A 22,005-nucleotide genomic window follows, 5' to 3' on the forward strand; every position below is an offset into this window, starting at 1 on the left:
TTCAAACTTAATTAATGGTGTGAGACAGACATCCAATAAAAGCTATTCAAACTGTCACACCTCTGTGTCACTCCATAATGTCCCAGCTGCCCCTCCTCCTCTCCTCTCTTAACCACCAGTGGAATTCCAACCAGTTTCTAACAACAGACATTTGTGCTCTGAGATAGAAAGCAAGGCTAAAGTCTTGGTAAAGAACTGGAGTTCCGTGGAGTCAGCAAGCGAGTGAGGGAGAGAGAGAGAGTAAGAGAGAGTGCGAGAGAAAGATAAATCCATGGTCTATCTGGGTATTCTGCTGGGCTGTGTCCGTCCCCAAGGATCACCATGGCAGAATACGTGACAGCACCTCTCTCCTTCCCTCCCCCTACTCTCTCCCCGTCTACTCCACCTAGCAGTCCCTCACTGGGGCTTAACTGTGAACCAACCATCCATACATCCCCTGACGGAGGAAAAACCCATTTCTCTCCCTCCGCCCTTGGCACGTTAACATTCGAAGACCTGGGGAATGGCTCCAGCCTATGCCATGCTGCTATTCAAGAAGTGACTGACTGCTAGTGATGACATAAAAGATGATGACACAGATGATGATGATGACAATGATGACAGGAGAGCACCGTTCCTCCCTTTATAAAACCTTCAGATAACTCCCAAGGACCAAAAGGTGATTTGTTTCCTGTGAAATAAATGAGATTTTCCATCCGGTTCAGTCTTAACGGCTCCTCCACTAATATCGCTGGAGTCTTTAATGTAATAGATGAAGACGTTTATTGCATTCATTTCTGATCCTGACACCAAACACATGCAATTATTCAATGTGCCAGACTCCAATTCTGCTGAGAATAGATAATGAAGTTCTCATGTGACAGAGACAGAGAGAGAAAGAGAAAGAGAAAGAGAGAGAGAGAGAAAAAGAGAAAATAGGGAAGGAGAAAATAATTATTAATAGCCAGAAATAATTGAAGACCTTGGCCTTAAATCTAACAATATTCAGCAATTGTCAGTATACAGAAGTTATTGTTTGCATTGCTACACATTAAAATTTCTCTGTGTGCATACAATGTGTGAAGTGAAGACAAAGCGACACTCATGGAACTCGGCTTACATGTTAACTAAAATTGGATTGAGTCCATGGGGCAGCAGCTGAGGACGTGTTCGTGCTAACACACGCGCACGCGCACACACACACACACACACGCACACGCACACACACACGCACACACACACGCACACACACACAATCCTTTACAATCTGCCCATTCTAATGGCTCAACATGATGCCTCCTGAGACTTCCTCTTAAGTAGAGGCCATTTCAGCATTCCAGTGTGTGTGTGTGTGTGTGTGTGTGTGTGTGTGTGTGTGTGTGTGTGTGTGTGTGTGTGTGTGTGTGTGTGTGTGGTGTGTGTGTGTGTGTGTATTTCAGCATCCCAGAGTTCTCTAACAGCCTTCTGTAATAGAACAGTCAAACCCACAGCAGTGTTATTTAACATTCAGCCAGGCCACACAGCACAGCGCCTGTTTCCACTAGGAGAGGGGAGCAAGGGGAGCAAGGGGGGCAAGGAGAAAGATAGAGGGAGAGAGAGGTAGGGAGATGAAAAGATAGATTGAGTGGCAGAGAGAGAGATAAAGAGAGAGATATAAGAGAGAAGGAATCAGGGAGGGCAGAGATAGGAGCAGGATGGGGAGAAAGAGGGACAAAGACACAGAGAAAGAGTGAGAGAGAAGAGGAGAGAGGGACAGAGAGGGGAGAGGGGGATAAAGACTGCTGTGGATGACAGGTCTCTTTCTCTGGGAGTTATGACCAGATTATATCTCTTTCTGTGCCAGATACAGTCACATCACCTTGGAGCAACAATTTAATATCAAGACAAACTAATAGGGTACTGTTGCTAATTCTTCAGGCAGTGTAGTAGGCTAGCTACTCTGGGTACATTTTAATCAGACTCGTGGTGTTCTGCCCATGATGAATGGGCATCAGCTGAACAATGTAGCAAACAATGGGCCCTTCTTTAAGACATAAACGCACGCCGGCTAATTCTTCTCCTTACTGCTCCCTCAGAGACACCCTGGTGCTGCACAGGAAATAGTTATTTTTCTTTCCTAAATTCTTTTAAAACATTCCCTGGTGGCATGAGACCATTTATAGCCAATGGTCCGGGCTATTTCCCAGGGCACTGGCTTCTTGGAACGGTTCCTGTTCACATTATTTCACCACAAAAGTCCCAGTAGCATAAAATGGACTGGTGGTGGCGATATATCTAATCTATATTCATCAGCGTAATCACCGGAAACATAACTAATGCCAATGTTAAATAACTTAGATTTTATATACAGCCATTTTATATAAAGCTAGTCTCCAGTGCCAACACAAATAATGACTTGTGCAAAGCCCCTGTGATGACAAAGTCTTAAAATGAGCATAATCACTTCCTCAGTGCAACCACAGAGCTGAGACTGCAGATTACTGCAGACATTTTGTAATGTCTTGATTCTTTTGGAATTTTTGTGAGTGTAATGTTTACTGTAAATTGTTATTGTTTTTTGTTGTTGTTTTTTTTACTTTTGCTTATTATCTAGCTCATTTGCTTTGGCAATGTAAACATGTGTTTTCCATGCCAATAAAGTCCTTAAATAGAACTGAATTGAGACAGAGAGAGAAAGAGCTCAGTCAGAGCCAGGGGCGGGCTTAGTGACTTGGAGGCCCTAGTCAGAGCCAGGGGCGGGCTTAGTGACTTGGAGGCTCTAGTCAGAGCCAGGGGCGGGCTTAGTGACTTGGAGGCCCTAGTCAGAGCCAGGGGCGGGCTTAGTGACTTGGAGGCCCTAGTCAGAGCCAGTGGCGGGCTTAGTGACTTGGAGGCCCTAGTCAGAGCCAGGGGCAGGCTTAGTGACTTGGAGGCCCCAGTCAAAGACCAGTCTGTATTACCTTTTAATGTGCCATGAACACAATCAGTCATGTTTTTATCTGATTGTCAAATAATCACTTTAAAAGTAGGCTACCTTCACACGTTCATCCACGTGACAAATAAACTTTGATTTGATTTGAAAATAATTCCAGCATCCGAACAGTGCAGTGTGCACCCTCCAACTTTCCTTCAATTCAATAGAGGCTGAAACTATCTCACCGGCAAAAGCATGCGAACTAGCGAAACGGCACCCCTCTGTCTTACTATATGTAGCCCATGTATCTGATGCTGTCTGGCCAAAACAAAGAATGACATGCCAGACAGCATCAGATAAATGGGCTACACATACTGTACATGTCCTCTGCTTAGATGACGATGGCAGTTTTATCAGCAGCACCTGCCTTTTTACTAAAGAAAGGTGTATTATATCCCCCTAGAGTCCGAGGACAAAGGGCTGGGTCGAGAACCAGTCTTCCCTAAATAGCAAAAAGGGGTGGAGACCAGATGTAAATCAGTGACGCCTCGCTACACGTCAAATCAATCAAATGCCTTGCTTGGGGGGAGCTCCGATAGTGCTCATTAAATTAGTGTTGTAGGTGCAACCGTGCATGGTGAAGATGGCCAGGAAATCGCTGATTAAAATCTCCATCAATATATGTTGATGTACTTGGATTGTGTATTGAGCACACTTCTGACAAAAGAGTTTTCCCCCCAGTTTTTCTTCCATTTTCTGCAATGTTGCAAACCAGCATACGGACCAACTCTCTGCAAAATGTGTCCTATCCAGTCAGAAAACAGTGCCGAACATAACACCTGGCACCAACGGGCATGTGGGCAAGGGTTCTTGAAAGTAACATCCAATCAAAATATTGCCGCTGGGAGCCAGAGGTCCATTCAAACTGTTTTTGGAGGTATGGCAACGTGAGACTACTACTAAGCTAACATATGGAATAGTTTTAAGATGCTCATACCAAGGATGATTTAGATATTTGATTTAGAATTTTAGGTATGAAAAATATTATTTCATGAAATATTGAATTTGGCCTTACTGCTATTAGCATATAGAAACAAATTGAATAACATATTCATACATGAAAAAACCTGTATAAAACCTGTATAAAACCTGTATAAAACCTGTACACCTGACGTGGAAATGCCCTATTCACTTCCATTCATTTTTCACCCCAGTAACCAGTTACCTAATTTGACAAACACAGCTGTAGCTCTGCCACCTTCCGCTGACATCGGTGGATATCTCTATCTTAAACACAGATTATGATGGGGATTTATTTATTGTCTTGAGCGAAGCATGGGGGGGTAGAAATTATTTGAATATTATTTAAAAAATGTATGCCCAGCTCATGAGGTCCATTGATGATGTGAGGCCTGAGGCAATTGCCTCTTCTGCCTAATGGTAAGTCCGCCAGTGGTCAGAATTAGGTTAGAGTTCTGAGAGAGAGAGCGAAGGCAGTGAGCACCAGTCCAGGCCAGTGTTATGTAAAGTCCTCAGAGAGATGCCGACCCGTGGCCTGGACCTCAGAAAGAAAGAGAGTGAGAGGAAAGAGAAGGACAGAGAGAGAGACAGAGAGAGAGACAGAGACAGAGACACAGAGACACAGAGACACAGAGAGACAGAGAGACAGAGAGAGAGAGAGAGAGAGAGAGAGAGAGAAGCAGGGAGTAATTGCCCATCACTCTTATAATCTGTGTAGGGCTAGGCAAGAATACAGGGACATGGGAGGAGGGGACATCCCCAGAGATTTAACAGAGGTAGAAAAACAGCTCTTCGCACCTTGTGTGAATCAGTTATGCTGGGCATACACTACACAACTTCTAAAATGTTAACAATTTGGACGTGGTCACATTTCATGATTTGCTTGTCCCAAATCTTTCCTTCCTTCCATCCTCAACCCCAGGACGTGGCTGCTCACATTACACAATGATTCCCTAGATGATCCTGCCCTGCGTTTCTCGGTTGTCATAGGAAAAAATGCTGACGCGCAAACAGTGAGCTGTTTTATAAGTGTGCACGTTATTATGTGCAGAAACATTTTTAAAAAGCCGGAGGCGCAGAATATGAACTTAATATGAAATAATAACGATAATATGGTTTTGGTTTCTGTCATGGTAAGACGCAGATGTAATATTGGTGGAGTTTGTTTTGCATGGCCCGGTGTCCCGGGTGGGTGGAGATTTCACTTAAAGACCAATGGAATGAGCAAACTGAGCTCATCTGGGGCACGTAAAACAAACTTGCACATTGAAGGCAGCCAGGTTCTCTCCACAGCTCCACCAATCTGTCCTCCATCACCTCGGTCCACACGGTGCGTGTAGTTGTTACTTTCCTCTTTGCCATCATTGTTTTGGTCTCACATGTTGAGTGCTCATTGGCTATTGGCAGCAGTCCTTGACCCACTCAAACTGTGCGAGTCCCGACGTATTGAACCTAGCCCAAGTTTATAAGGTTTCACCCCGATCATGAAAATGTGTCTGGGATGGCAAAAAAAGTGGGGAATTCATGGCAAAACTGTGTAGTGTACGCCCGGCATTAGTTTCAGCCTACATTTGCAGAGTGGTTCAGTTCGTTAATGCAATCCCTGGTTTGTCTGTACCATCACCGCCTTCATAAGCTGAACAGATAAGGTTATCATTAACCAAAGCAAGATCAGCAAACATTCACACTGGCTGCTGACTCCTCAGTCTCTCTACACCTTGTGTACTTGAATTTCCAACTGGAAAAGGGAAAGGCTTAGAGACCACAGGAGTTAAGCCTTATCTTTCACCAAGAACATCTCTTTAGATACCAATCTAAAGCACCGCATTGAGGGCTTGGGGGAGAAAAAAAAAATCGATGTTACTTCAACTCAAAAGAGCAAGCAAGCAGAATTTCCCTGCCAACGCATTTAACATTTACATCCTAGTGTCTACGGCCTTATCGGCTTCCTCATCAACACACGCGCGCATGCAAACACACTCACGCACACGCACACACACACATGCAGCATTGTTATACATTGGGAAAACATTCTCGAATACTTTCATCATTCTGATGTTAGTTTCTCTGTCCACAGAATAATGTGTGTTGGCTTCCTAGTAACAAACACTGGCCCAGAGGACTAGGACTACTGAGATGATAGGACAGCCCTGATGCAGTAAACATGAATACATTACAAACATTTACATCTACATTTACGTCATTTAGCAGACGCTCTTATCCAGAGCGACTTACAAATCCTATCTAATGACCATTCATAGAATAAACTACTGAACTGCATACAGTACCACCACAGTATTGTCTGTCTATGAATTCAATCCATGATACCACACAATAAACACAATAAGCATGACCATCAAATATTGTTGTATTGCACTGAAAAATGGGCCAATCATTTCACCAGCTGTTTCACTGGTTTTGAACTCACCTCATCAAAGCCACTGTCCTCTTTTTTGAAAGCTGAAAATAGAGAGAAGAAGAAAATCAGGATCACATTGACGTCTTCTGAACAGGGAACAAAAACAGTGACTACAACCACAGTGTGCACTCACTCATAACCCGCACACACACGTACACACGTACAGTACGCACACACACAGCCCTGTAATGGTGTCCTGATTTCCTATTTGTGTGATAAAGATTCATTATGCTTCCTTCATTAAGGTAGACACTCAGGCAGACAGTCCGAGGTCAATCAACATGATCTGACACTGGCAGCGTTCAGAAGAAGAGTTTGTTTGTGCTTTATTAGACAGACCTTTCAGACACTGCATCATCATTACTAGACTAGTGAATGGCTGGGAACACACCTGGGTTCACTTCAAATAGTATTTGAAATCTTTAAATATACTTTAGCTGTGCTTGATTGATTTTGCCTGGCGCAACGGAACCAATAGAATAGTCCCAAAAGTGCACACCCCACCCAAATGGCATTCTTAAGGCAGGCTTAAGCAAACGCTATAAGTAATTTTGAAAGATTTCAAATAATATTTGAACCCAGGTGTGGCAGGAAGAGAGCAACACACCACTAGCAGCCCATTGGTGTGACTGAGGAGCTCTCGTCTTCTCTCGCCACTATGACTATAATCACAGGAAGTCATAGTGATTGCATTGGACAGCAATATCCTTTGTATTTATGAAAAGGAAGGTAAACAATGCTGTGTTGCCGGTGTGATTGTTTCCTCCTTGACAGCTAGATGTACTGTATGGTACATTCAGTGCAAACCAGATCTTATCTTTAGCTTTGTTTTTAACTGTGAAAGACAAACCAATCCACATTGCCTGGGAAGAGTGCTGAAAAATGCTTTTCGGAAACATAGTTTAATAAATATCTCTTTAATTACACATTTCTCATAATGAACTCAATAATTATCTGATTGGAGGGTATCACAACTAATCTGACACAATGAGATAGGGTAAGTTACAGATGGAAGTAACACTATATTGTTTGGCCTTGATGTAAAATGACTTACTCATGTCAATGGCATTGTTTTGAGGCAGAGTCATCTAGCCGCAGAGCCATAAAATTGCATCTTTCTCATCAGAGAACAGAGACACAGAGAGGAGAGGAGAATTTCCTCAAAGTAGAAAACACAGCAGGATCATTACAACTACAGTAAATGGGGAGTCAATACACAAGAATCTGTAGCATTGTTATTTAGTTCGAACACTCCTTCACATACAAGTCTGATATATTGAACATTTCCAAAACAGAACTAAACATGGACTCGTATTCAAGAACATAAATATAAGATACTATACAGTTGAAGTCGGAAGTTTACATACACCTTAGCCAAATACATTTCAAATCTGTTTCACAAATCCTGACATTTAATCCTAGTAAAAATTCCCTGTCTTAGGTCAGATAGGATCACCGACAGGCTCCCATCCCTCAGCGGGTTCGATAGGCTCCCATGCCTCAGCTGGGTGAACAGGTCCCCGTGCCTCCACCGAGGCAACTGGGGAGGTCTCAGCCTGCTCATCAGGCTCTCATGCCTCAGCCGGTTTGTCAGATTTCTGCGCCTCAGTGGAGGCGACCGGTCCATTCCTGATCCCCGGGATAGTCCCTGTGGTTGGCGTCAGTGGAGGCGACCGGTCCATTCCTGATCCCCGGGATAGTCCCTGTGGTTGGCGTCCTGCTGCTGGAGCCGAATGCGCCGGGGAGGGGGTACTGTCATGTGTGCTCCCTCTCCGGCCTCTAGGTCACCAGGCTGCTCATTATGGCGCACACCTGTCACCATCGTTACGCGCATCGGCACATAATGACACTCACTCCATCACCTCCTTGATTACCTGACCTATTGTAATGGCTGTCGTCGCAAGAAAACCAAGATGCAGCGGAGGTTGTGGATTCATTATAAAATCTAAGAAAATGAATCACTACAAACAAAACATCAAACAGCAACGATAGCTAACAGTCCTGTCTGGTCAAAAACGAATGAGACAGAAAACAATCCCCCACAAAACCCAAAGGAAAAACCTGCTCCTTATGTGTGACTCCCAATCAACAACAATGAACTTCAGCTGTGCCTGACTGGGAGTCACACATGGCCCAAAACTAAGAAATTCCAAAAACCTAGAAAAAGAACATAGAACGCCCACCCAATGTAACACCCTGGCCTAACCAAAATAAAGAACAAAAAACCCCTCTCTATGGCCAGGGCGTTACACCTATATATGTCACTCCCTTTGGTTCCTTCCCCAGGCGTCGTTGTTTCTGTTTCAGTTTCATGTCTGTGCGTTGTTTGTGTTTCTTGTTTTGTATTATGTTTTCATTTATTTATTAAATTAATCACTTCCTGAAATTGCTTCCCGACTCCCAGCTCACACGTTACAAATTTGCAGTCTACAAATCACTTGTAATTATGTTCCGGTCCCCTGACCATCCCCTCAAGAAAAAAATCAGCCCATAGCTGAATCTAGTTGATGATCCCTGAAGTAGGCCAACAGTCTCATCCCAGCTAACCTCAGCTAAGGTCAGAAGGCTGCATTGTCATAGCGATGTACTGGAAATACACAGTAACAGTTAAAATACAAGAATAGAGTTGTGAGTTTGTAGATCCTACTGTACATGACCTTAGCACAGTTAGCAATTGATATGCAAGGTGGTAGCATAGCCTGGATAGCAAGGTAGGATAAATAGCCTACAATCTGGGTCCCACATCAAATTCCCAACTCCATTTAGCATGACATGTTACATTTTGTATGATATGTATTAACTTGAGGATGTCCATCACCCATGTCGTATGATATGTTATGAATTACAATTTCGATTATATATTACGAATTTGGTAAACATACAATGTTACAAATTAGCAAAACATATGATATGTTATGAATTCTGGCTAAGTAGCTAATGTTAGCTAGCTGGGGGAAATTAGCTGGGTTAGGGGTTAAGGTTAGGGTTAAGTTTAAGAGTTAGGTTACAGGGTTAAGGTTAGGGTTAACTAAAAGGGTTAAGGTTAGTTTTAGAGTTAGGGGAAGGGTTAGCTAACATGCTAAGTAGTTGCAAAGTAGCTAAAAAGTTGTAAGTAGTTACAAAGTTGCTAATTAGCTACCGTCCCTAGGAGGGGTGCGTCACTTGAGTGGGTTGAGTCACTGACGTGATCTTCCTGTCTGGGTTGGCGCCCCCCCTTGGGTTGTGCCGTGGCGGAGATCTTTGTGGGCTATACTCGGTCTCAGTATGGTAAGTTGGTGGTTGAAGATATATCCCTCTAGTGGTGTGGGGGCTGTGCTTTGGCAAAGTGGGTGGGGTTATATCCTGCCTGTTTGGCCCTGTCCGGGGGTATCATCGGATGGGGCCACAGTGTCTCCTGACCCCTCCTGTCTCAGCCTCCAGTATTTATGCTGCAGTAGTTTATGTGTCAGGGGGCTAGGGTCAGTCTGTTATATCTGGAGTATTTCTCCTGTCTTATCCGGTGTCCTGTGTGAATTTAAGTACGCTCTCTCTAATTCTCTCTTTCTCTCTTTCTCTCTCGGAGGACCTGAGCCCTAGGACCATGCCTTAGGACTACCTGGCATGATGAATCCTTGTTGTCCCCAGTCCACCTGGCCGTGCTGCTGCTCCAATTTCAACTGTTCTGCCTGCGGCTATGGAACCCTGACCTGTTCACTGTGATTACTATTATTTGACCATGCTGGTCATTTATGAACATTTGAACATCTTGTCCATGTTCTGTTATAATCTCCACCCGGCACAGCCAGAAGAGGCCACCCCTCATAGCCTGGTTGCTCTCTAGGTTTCTTCCTAGGTTTTGGCCTTTCTAGGGAGTTTTTCCTAGCCAACCGTGCTTCTACACCTGCATTGCTTGCTGTTTGGGGTTTTAGGCTGGGTTTCTATACAGCACTTTGATATATCAGCTGATGTATGAAGGGCTATATAAATCAATTTGATTTGAATTTGATTTGAAATTAGCTCAAATTCTAAAGTTGTCCGTGATGAGATTCGAACTCGCAACCTTTCCACCCGACCAACCAGCCTACCTTCGTTTTTTTGGCCTGAAGTAACAATATGTCTTATGTAACCATACCAAAGGTAAGATAATGTACTAACTGGGGATCCTGGATTTACGTTTACTCTGTTACTTCTAGTCTATGAGACCAGGCTGAACTATGATGTGACATTGAGTGTGAGCGTATTATTAGGACATGTATGGAAACAATAATATCTACTGGTATATAGTAAGGACGTAGCATTATGACTTGGTTACAAGAAGCCCAACTTCTCAAACTAACATGTAATGCTCTTTGTTAAACCATCCGTGAAACACAGACAGAGAGTGAGTGATCAATCAATGCCTATATAGTGCTGTGCACAACGTTGATGGCTGATGCAGATATCAGCAGCAACAGTGACCAGTACGGACAAGGACAATCCATGCAGCAGAAAAGTCAATATCGACCTTTTTTCATGCAGCCTCATATTCAAACCACATTGGCCATCCCTGTAGCTCAGTTGGTAGAGCATGGTGTTTGCAACGCCAGGGTTGTGGGTTCGATTCCCACGGGGGGCCAGCACAGAAAAAAACTGTATGCATTCACTACTGTAAGTCGCTCTGGATAAGAGCGTCTGCTAAATGACGTAAAAATGGTGAATGTTCCCTCTTCTTGTTGTATCTGATCAGTTAATTTGTGGGGAGAGAATATATAACAGTCGTCTACATAGGGAGTGATATTTGGTGAGCCTTTAATACACAAAACCATATAGACCAACACGGGGATGAGAGATGCAGTGTGTGTACCTGCTTAGATTCCTGAGTTTACGCACGCAGGCCATTTGGATAGCAAGCTTCTTCCAGTTGTACAATAAGCACATCGGCAATTCCCTGATGTTTGATACGGCAGTAATGATAACACTCAACATGAACTACCCATTTACAATATTCAACAATGTGTTGAATTACAGCAACACAATGACAGTTATTGCCGTAATGTCGTAAAAGTGATTGCCACCGCTGTTATTTTGTGTAAAGCTTTTTGTAATAGTGAAATTTAGCTATCGTCCCGACTAGTTGGAGTGGACATTATTAGAATAGTTCCCTAGGCTACAGCAGCGTTTTCCATAACCGTTAACTGCGATAGGCTATGCATTGTTGCACTATAACCGCTACAGTAGGGGTAGGCTACTTACCTATGCGACTGAAGCTCTCTGACAAAGTTCTTCGCAACTTTTTCATTTTGCCGATTTTTTCAGCAGGTTTCGAAACTGGCATCAGGTCACACATCTTAACGGTTGGATTGCAGCAGACAGTGATCTTCACAAAGCTGGAGAGGAGCACAGGGTTCAAACCAAGGAGTTCTCCGTTCTACTACGATGTCAAGAAACAGGAAACGTTTATGCTAACGCTTTTGTTTTCAAAAACACATTGGTGTATTCTTCTCAGGTTTTCTTTGTATCCAACTACATTTCTAAAGTCGGAATTTTCCACAAGATGACGAGTATGAAGCTGTAAAATAAAACATGCGCTGGCTGATATTCTCTGTTCTCTCCCTGAAACTGAATGGGTTGTTGAGTTCTTTCTTTCTCTCTCTCAGTCTCTCACTCACTCTCTGCTCTGCTCCCCTGCAATCTGGATGTCATTTTTGGGATTCTCTCTCTCCCGTCTGGGAGAGGAAAGAAAAAAACACACTCCACCAGAGCTACAAATCCCGCCCAGGATGCGCAACGATTGGCCAAATAAGAACAGGGGATTCTGTGATTTGCTATTGATCTATCAATCATGCTTTTGTGCCGCTCGAATACAAAAAATATATAAAAACTCAAGTGCGCAGGGTTCATTGCCAGGGAGTCCGCTGTTCAGATAAAAGTAACTCACAACAAGTGAAAGTGTGATGGTCTACTATACTGTGGCATTTAGCCTACCACAATTAGTTTGGCTATTGTTGATTTATCAAAAATATCTCTTAGCCAATCATGCAAATAACCTAAAAGTAACAATCATATCAAATACGATCATGAATGTCTTCCAAATATCCTTTGTTTTAAAATATTATTGGATTATTTGATCATTTCATTGTAGTGTTGGGTGTTGTGAAGGGATGTTTGGGAAGTAGGCCTAGTCCTACCAGGAAGCCGTTTATTGAAACTTTATGCAAAACAAATGTTTTATCACAGGCTCTAATGCTTTCTGAGAGGTGTCGAACTTGATATTAGGCCTACACCTGTTAAAATTATTTAGCTTAATTTTCAGTACCAAATGACAAGACGAGTCAGAGGACATACCCGTCAGCCACATACAGTATGCGCATCTCCAAATGGTTGGCTACACATGGAGTCGTACATTTATTGGATTAAGCAAACGCACAGATGGCAGTTTACATTTGATATAATTCTGCGTCAACTCCAAAGACAACTGCTTTCTCCACCTAGTCTCCCTTGGTGGTGCAAATCTCCAACGAGGACCTTGAGAGCTGCCTCAGCAGAGCCTTGCCACAGAAGTGTCGGGAACACTCTACTCAACACTGGAGAATAAAACTTGAAACAAAGCTGAGTTCAAACTGTCAATTACGTCAGAGAATGCAAGTGTATAACAGCTGTATTCTCTGATATGTCTGATGGCACTAACAAGCACTTGTTTAGCTAACAACAACAAAATATATATATATACGTACACTACTGTTCAAAAGTTCGGGGTCACTTAGAAATGCCCTTGTTTTGCAATTTTTTGTCCATTAAAATAACATCAAAATGATCAGAAATACAGTGTAGACATTGTTAATGTTGTAAATGACTATTTTAGCTGGAAATTGAATATCTACATAGGCGTACAGAGGCCCATTGTCATCAACCATCACTCCTGTGTTCCAATGGCACGTTGTGTTAGCTAATCCAAGTTTATCATTTTAAAAGGCTAATTGATCATTAGAAAACCATTTTGAAATTATGTTAGTGTCACCGATGTGAATTGGCTAGCTAGTTAGCAGGGTGTGCGCTAATAGCGGTTCAATTGGTGACGTCATTCGCTCAGAGACCTTGAAGTAGTTGTTCCCCTTGCTCTGCAAGGGCTGCGGCTTTTGTAGAGCAATGGGTAACGATGCTTCGAGGATGGCTGTTGTCGATGTGTGCAGAGGGTCCCTGGGTCGAGCCCATGTAGGGGTGAGGAGAGGGACAGAAGCTAAACTGTTACATTAGCACAGCTGAAAACTGTTGTCCTGATTAAAGAAGCAATACAACTGGCCTTCTTTAGACTAGTTGAGTATCTGGAGCATCAGCATTTGTGGGTTCGATTACAGGCTCAAAATGGCCAAAAACAAAGAACTTTCTTCTGAAACTTGTCAGTCTATTCTTGTTCTGAAAAATGAAGGCCATTACATGTGAGAAATTGCCAAGAAACTGAAGATCTGTGTGTGTACTACTCCCTTCACAGAACAGTGCAAACTGGCGCTAACCAGAATAGAAAGAGGAGTGGGAGGCCCCGGTGCACAACTGAGCAAGAGGACAAGTACATTAGAGTGTCTAGTTTGAGAAACAGATGCCTCACAAGTCCTCAACTGGCAGCTTCATTAAATAGTACCCGCAAAACAGCAGTCTCAACGTCAATAGTGAAGAGGCAACTCCGGGATGCTGGCCTTCTAGGCAGAGTTGCAAAGAAAAAGCCATATCTCAGACTGGCCAATAAAAATAAAAGTTTAAGATGGGCAAAAGAACACAGACACTGGACAGTGGATGTGGAGACCCACCGGGCCTTCACGACTGGAATTCCGACGTTATCTGCCCGAGGGAGTTGGCCCCTCCATCGCAAAGTAACCTGAACGCCCATCTGCTAACTGCGGCCCGCTAATCGTTAGCTGTCTTGAGCATATCGGCTGCTATCTGAACAGGTCTATCGAACAATCTTCTTGGGCCACTATAACTATAACTATTTTGACAATTGGATTGGTCCCCTCTACCACACGGAACCAACTAATCTACCGACGGAAACTCACGGGGTGGCTAAAAACAGACCTCCATCTTCTGCTAGCTTGCTACCCATGGCTCGGCTAGCTGTCTGAATCGCCGTGACCCCAACCAACCTCACTACTCACCAGACCCTTATGATCGCTCGGCTAAGCATGCCTCTCCTTAATGTCAATATGCCTTGTCCATTGCTGTTCTGGTTAGTGTTTATTGGCTTATTTCACTATAGAGCGTCTAGCCCTGCTCATTATACCTTATCCAACCCTTATCCACCAACACATGCGATGACATCACCTGGTTTCAATGATGTTTCTAGAGACAATATCTCTTTCATCATCACTCAATGCCTAGGTTTACCTCCACTGAATTCACATCCTACCATACCTTTGTCTGTACACTATACCTTGAATATTATATCGCCCCCAGAAACCTGCTCCTTTTACTCTCTGTTCCGGACGTCCTAGACGTCCAATTCTCATGGCTTTTAGCCGTACCCTTATCCTACTCCTCCTCTGTTCCTCTGGCGATGTAGAGGTTAATTCAGGCCCTGCAGTGCCTAGCTCCACTCCTATTCCCCAGGCGCTCTCCTTTGATGACTTCTGTAATTGTAAAATCCTTGGTTTCATGCATGTTAATATTAGAAGCCTCCTCCCTAAGTTTGTTTTATTCACTGCTTTAGCACACTCTGCCAACCCGGATGTCTTAGCCGTGTATGAATCCGGGCTTAGGAAGACCACCAATAACTCTGAAATCTCCATCCCTAAATACAACATTTTCCGACAAGATAGAACGGCCAAAGGGGGCGGTGTTGCAATCTACTGCAGAGATAGCCTGCAGAGTTCTGTCCTACTATCCAGGTCTGCACCCAAACAATTTGAACTTCTACTTTTAAAAATCCACCTCTCTAAAAACAAGTCTCTCACCGTTGCCGCCTGCTATAGACCACCCTCTGCCCCCAGCTGTGCTCTGGATACCATATGTGAACTGATTGCCCCCCATCTATCTTCAGAGCTCGTGCTGCTAGGTGACCTAAACTGTGACATACGTAACACTCCGGCCATCCTACAATCTAAGCTTGATGCCCTCAATCTCACACAAATTATCAATGAACCTACCAGGTACAACCCTAATGCCGTAAACACGGACACCCTCATAGATATCATCCTAACCAACTTGCCCTCTAAATACACCTCTGCTGCTTTCAACCAAGATGGGTCAGCGGTCAAACACCCTCCACTCATCACTATCACATGCTCCCTGAAACACTTCAGCGAGCAGGCCTTTCTAATCAACCTGGCCCGGGTATCCTGGAAGGATATCGACCTCATCCCGTCAGTAGAGGATGCCTGGTAATTAAAAAAAATGCCTTCCTCACCATCTTAAATAAGCATGCCCCATTCAAGAAATGTAGCCCTTGGTTCTCTCCAGACCTGACTGCCCTTAACCAACACAAAAACATCCTGTGGCGTTCTGCATTAGCATCGAACAGCCCCCGTGAAATGCAACTTTTTAGGGAACTTAGAAACCAATATACACGCAGTTAGAAAAGCCAAGGCTAGCTTTTTCAAGCAGAAATTTGCTTCCTGCAACACAAACTCAAAAAAGTTCTGGGACATTGTAAAGTCCACGGAGAATAAGAGCAGCTCCTCCCAGCTGCCCACTGCACTGAGGATTGGAAACTCTGTCACCACCGATAAATCCACTATAATTGAGAATTTCAATAAGCATTTTACTACGGCTGGCCATGCTTTCCACCTGGCCACCCCTACCCCGGTCAACAGCACTGCACCCCCCACAGCAACTCACCCAAGCCTTCCCCATTTCTCCTTCTCCCAAATCCAGTCAGCTGATGTTCTGAAAGAGCTGCAAAATCTGGACCCCACAAATCAGCCGGGCAAGACAATCTGGACCCTTTCTTTCTAAAATGATCTGCCAAAATCATTGCAACCCCTATTGCTAGCCTGTTCAACCTCTCTTTCGTGTCGTCTGAGATTCCCAAAGATTGGAAAGCAGCTGCGGTCACTCAGCTGGGGACACTCTTGACCCAAACTGCTACAGACCTATATCTATCCTACCCTGCCTTTCCAAGGTATTCGAAAGCCAAGTTAACAAACAGATCATCGACCATTTCGAATCCCACCGTACCTTCTCCGCTATGCAATCTGGTTTCAGAGCTGGTCATGGGTGCACCTCAGCCAAGCTCAAGGTCCTAAACGTTATCTTAACCGCCATCGATAAGAAACAGTACTGTGCAGCCGTATTCATTGACCTGGCCAAAGCTTTCGACTCTGTCAATCACCACATCCTTATCGGCAGACTCAACAGCCTTGGTTTCTCAAATGATTGCCTCGACTGGTTCACAAACTACTTCTCCGACAGAGTTCAGTGTGCCAAATCTGAGGGCCTGTTGTCCGGGCCTCTGGCAGTCTCTATGGGGGTGCCACAGGGTTCAATTCTTGGGCCGACTCTCTTCTCTGTATATATCAATGATGTCGCTCTTGCTGCTGGTGAGTCTCTGATCCACCTCTACGCAGACGACACCATTCTGTATACTTCTGGCCCTTCCTTGGACACTGTGTTAACAACCCTCCAGACAAGCTTCAATGCCATACAACTCTCCTTCCGTGGCCTACAACTGCTCTTAAATACAAGTAAAACTAAATGCATGCTCTTCAACCGATTGCTGCCTTCACCTGCCCGCCCGTCCAGCATCACTACTCTGGACGGTTCTGACTTAGAATATGTGGACAACTACAAATACCTAGGTGTCTGGTTAGACTGTAAACTCTCCTTCCAGACTCACATAAAACATATCCAGTCCAAAGTTAAATCTAGAATTGGCTTCCTATTTCGCAACAAAGCATCCTTCACTCATGCTGCCAAACATACCCTCGTAAATCTGACCATCTTACCGATCCTGACCATCTTAGCCTCCAACACCCTACTCAACAAATTGGATGCAGTCTATCACAGTGCCATCCGTTTTGTCAACAAAGCCCCATATACTACCCACCACTGCGACCTGTACGCTCTCGTTGGCTGGCCTTCGCTTCATACTCATCGCTAAACCCACTGGCTCCAGGTCATCTACAAGACCCTGCTAGGTAAAGTCCCGCCTTATCTCTGCTCGCTGGTCACCATAGCTGCACCCACCCATAGCACACGTTCCAGCAGGTATATCTCACTTGTCACCCCCAAAGCCAATTCCTCTTTTGGCCACCTCTCCTTCCAGTTCTCTGCTGCCAATGACTGGAACAAACTACAAAAATCTCTGCAACTGGAAACACTTATCTGCCTCACTAGCTTTAAGCACCAGCTGTCAGAGCAGCTCACAGATCACTGCACCTGTACATAGCCCATCTATAAATAGCCCAAACAACTACCTCTTCCCCTACTGTATTTATTTATTTATTTTGCTCCTTTGCACCCCAGTATTTCTACTTTGCACACTCATCTACTGTCAAATCTACCATTCCAGTGTTTTAATTGCTATATTGTATTTACTTCGCCACCATGGTCTATTTATTGCCTTTACCTCCCTTATCTCACCTCATTTGCCCACATTGTATATAGACTTATTTTTCTACTGTATTATTGACTGTATGTATGTTTGTTTTACTCCATGTGTAATTCTGTGTTGTTATATGTGTCGAACTGCTTTGCTTTATCTTGGCCAGGTTGCAGTTGTAAATGAGAACATGTTCTCAACTCGCCTACCTGGTTAAATAAAGGTGAAATAAAAAGAAAAGAAAAAAAGAAAAAAGAAACAAATATTATGGCAAGAACAGCTCAAATTAGCAAAGAGAAACAACAGTCCATTACTTTAAGACATGAAAGTCAGTCAATGCGGAACATTTCAAGTACTTTGAAAGTTTCTTCAAGTGCAGTTGCAAAAACCATCAAGCGCTATGATGAAACTGGCTCTCATGAGGAAAGGAAGGAAAGGAAGACCCAGAGTTACCTCTGCTGCAGAGGATACGTTCATTAGAGTTAACAGCACTTCAGATTGCAGCCCTAATACATGCTTCACAGAGTTCAAGTTAAAGACACATCCCAACATCAACTGTTCAGAGGAGACATGAATCAGGCCTTCATGGTCAAATTGTTGCAAAGAAACCACTACTAAAGGACACCAATAATAAGAAGAGACTTGCTTGGGCCAAAAAACACGAGCAATGGACATTAGACCGGTGGAAATCTGTCCTTTGGTCTGATGAGTTCAAATTTGAGATTTTTGATTTCAACCGCCATGTCTTTGTGAAACGCATAGTAGGTGAACGGATGATCTCCGCATGTGTGGTTGCCACCGTGAAGCATGGAGGAGGAGGTGGGATGGTGTGGGGGTGCCTTGCTAGTGACACTGTCAGAGATTTATTTAGAATTCAAGGCACACTTAACCAGCATTAACTACCACAGCATTCTGCAGCGATACGTACGCCATCCCATCTGGTTTGCTCTTAGTGGGACTATTATTTGTTTTTCAACAGGACAATGACCCAAATCACACCTCCAGGCTGTGTAAGGGCTATTTAGCCAAAGAGAGTGATGGAGTGCTGCATCAGATGACCTGGCCTCCACAATCACCCAACCTCAACCCAATTGAGATGGTTTGGGATGAGTTGGACCGCAGAGTGAAGGGAAAGCAGCCAACAAGTGCTCAGCATATGTGGGATCTCCTTCAAGCATTCCTCATGAAGCTGGTTGAGAGAATGCCAAGAGTGTGCAAAGCTGTCATCAAGACAAAGAGTGGCTATTTTGAAGAATCTCACATTTTAAATATATTTTGATTTGTTTAACACTTTTTTGGTTACTACATGATTCTATATGTGTTATTTCATAGTTTCTATGTCTTCACTATCATTCTACAATGTAAAAACTTTTGACTGGTACTGTAAATATATATTTTTTTGCATGTTATTTTGGCATTAATACGTGTCACATATGAGTTTCAAACAATTAAAAAAATATATTTTGAGTTAATAAAGCCGCATACAAACATGGTCTCTTTTTTGCTTTCTTGGGTAAGGCAGCTCCAAAATGCAGGTAATTCAGCCTAGCTCAGTGCTTTCTGTGGTGGAGGGGCAGCTAGTGGAAAGTACAGAGCTTAGACGTTGATAATCTTCTCTAGTTTCTAGTTTTTTGGCTCAGTGTTCTGTCACTCATGGGGACACTACGTCACCGCAGAATCTAGAGGGAGAGCTAGGCAGTTCAAGCCCCCTTGGGTGCAGCCATAGATTTACATTAGAAGTGCCCATCCAAGAAGGCTCAAGGTCATTGGCCACAAATAAAATAATGTCAAATCACGTTATATCTACCGCAGCTTTGATTGGACTGATCATGTCAACATCATACTTTCAAAATCTTAGCTAGCAAGCTAGATAAGCAGTCATCATCATGAATCACGACGCCAATTTACTGGCAAATCCTTTTCAATACTTGTCATATGAAGAGAAATTATAGATAAAACGCAATGGTGCTCATCGCCATTGGACATAAACATTACATAAGTTGGAAATCCCAAATTGGTTTGCGAGTGGTTTGGAAGGAATCAGTGGCTAAATGCAAGCATCGCAAAGCAATCACTGTTTTGATTCCCCTGCCTGCTATTCAGTGGAGAGGGTGTGTGGTCCATGTCTGGGTTTTAGTGTCTCTTTTCCAAGCTTAAAAGGATAAACATTCTCACCCAACACCATGGGCCAGAAAAGGTTGAATAGATTGGCCATGCTGTCAATCTTGCATGACTTCTGGCGCTTTCAAAACAACTGGAAACTTGGAACTGGTAAATCTCAGACTTCAGTGAGTTCAAGACAATTGGGAATTTGGAAAAGAATTTGCTCCGACTGGGAAAATACGTTTTGAATGGTAATCCAACTCGGAATTTCAAGTCAGGAACTCGGGCCACATTCTAGAGCTCCGACCTAAAGATCAAGGAGGCCATGATTCAAACTTGTTTTTTTCAGAGTTCCCAGTTGTCTTGAAAGCACCATAAATCCAGAGAATGTCAGACTTTGATAACAAAGTTTCATGAAAGAATTTGCCCACAAGAAGGATCGCTGCCCCACCTTCCTGTTCAAGTGAGCACAGCACAACATGGTTAAGTCCTAAAATGTCTTGTATGGTGCTGCATAAATGATGTAATATGCCAGAGAGATATGTATACTGTAGCAAAGAAAGCAATATTAAGTGTATGTTTTGTATTAAGCTGTTAGAAGCCCACGTGCCTCACCCTAATAATGTGGTCCTTTTCCCCCTCATAACTTAGCATACTGTTCTGACTTGGTGGTGCATATGTAGCCTATAGACTGTTTTAGATCAATTGTATTTTACATTTTTTATTTAACCTTTATTTAACTAGGCAAGTCAGTTAAGAACAAATTCTTATTTACAATGATGGCCTACCAAAAGGTAAAAGGCCTCCTGCAGGGACGGGGGCTTTGGATTAAGAAGTAAAAAATAAATACAATATAAATATAGGACAAAACACACATCACAACAAGAGAGACAACACAACACTACATAAAGAGAGACCTAAGACAACAACATAGCAAGGCAGCAACACATGACAACACAGCATGGTAGAAACACAACATAACAACAACATGGTAGCAACACATGGTAGCAGCATAAAACATGGTACAAACATTATTGGGCACAGACAACAGCACAAAGGGCAAGAAGGTAGAGACAACAATACATCACACAAAGCATGGGAAACATGCTAGGAATGTGGAGGGGTTTGTCAAGGCCATGTTGTTTTAATGTACACATACATTCCTCCAGGGAAGGCAGGGTGTCCACTGTCCTGTCCAAATCTGAGCACCTACATGGTTCTGTCGTTTTTATGACTCAATGGGTTTCATTGTTCAATGAGAAATTCTTCAATACAATTAAACATGATTGTAAAGTATAGCCTGCTCCCAGATCTGTTGGTGTTCTTGCCAACTCCATTGTTGTCATTGTCATGTTTGGAGTTTGCATTACGGCACAAACAGACTGGCATGATGGCATTGTAAAGTATGCTATGTATTCCAAATCAATTATGACAGGCTGTCCTGTCTGGGCCGGCCCTGTACATGTGAAAGGGAAATCCTTTGAGGTGTTCTTATTCAATGTGTAACCCATATGAGACAACCAATGAGTCTATTACACAATTCCACTATAAACAGGTGCACAGCATGTCTGCCCAAGAACCTCTTTATAACTGTTCAATAAAACCAATAAAAGTGATGAGCCTCAGATGAAATGATATGTCCTTTAATCTGCCTTGGACCACTCCACACCTTAAAGTGTTTCATAATCACCTGATTTGACTTCTCCTGCTCAGTACTTTCACCTTTTAAAAACGTCTGGTCTAGGTGTTGTCTGCATTGCAAATGATGGAACTAAAGACAAGCTTTTCAGGAGATTTGCATGTCAAATAGGCTGTGCCTGTCCTTGTAGATTCAGACTGCACACGTGCAGAAGTCGCAACAACAAATCATCGACTAGCATTAGAATTAGATTCCATTTAGATAGCAGTTTTGCCACTAGCCTAACCAAGTGCACTCTCATATTTGAGGTTATGGCGGCGGATGAATGGCACAACACAATGGGCCTCAGAATCTCATCACGGTATCTCGATAAAATGCAAATTTGATCATTGTGTGCAGCTTATACCTGCCCAAATTTGTACACAGAGAGAAATACGCTTTTTGTGCATATGGAACATTTCTGGGAT

At 43.3% G+C, this 22,005-nt stretch overlaps 1 protein-coding gene across 1 annotated transcript in view; it reads right to left on the minus strand.

The window, feature by feature from the left end:
• Window positions 1–11,991, minus strand: part of LOC115181853 (cyclin-dependent kinase 14) — a 193,838-nt gene extending 181,847 nt beyond the window's left edge. Inside the window, exons 1-2 of the mRNA XM_029743562.1 lie at window positions 11,523–11,991; window positions 6,321–6,352 (exon numbers count right to left, since the gene is read on the minus strand). Coding sequence (XP_029599422.1) covers window positions 6,321–6,352; window positions 11,523–11,616 — 126 coding nt within the window. The 5' untranslated portion in view covers window positions 11,617–11,991. The remainder of the gene's footprint in view (window positions 1–6,320; window positions 6,353–11,522) is intronic.
• Between the last annotated feature and the right edge of the window lie 10,014 nt (window positions 11,992–22,005).

The sequence above is a fragment of the Salmo trutta genome, chromosome 3 (assembly GCF_901001165.1).
Source record: "Salmo trutta chromosome 3, fSalTru1.1, whole genome shotgun sequence".
NCBI lineage: Eukaryota > Metazoa > Chordata > Actinopteri > Salmoniformes > Salmonidae > Salmo > Salmo trutta.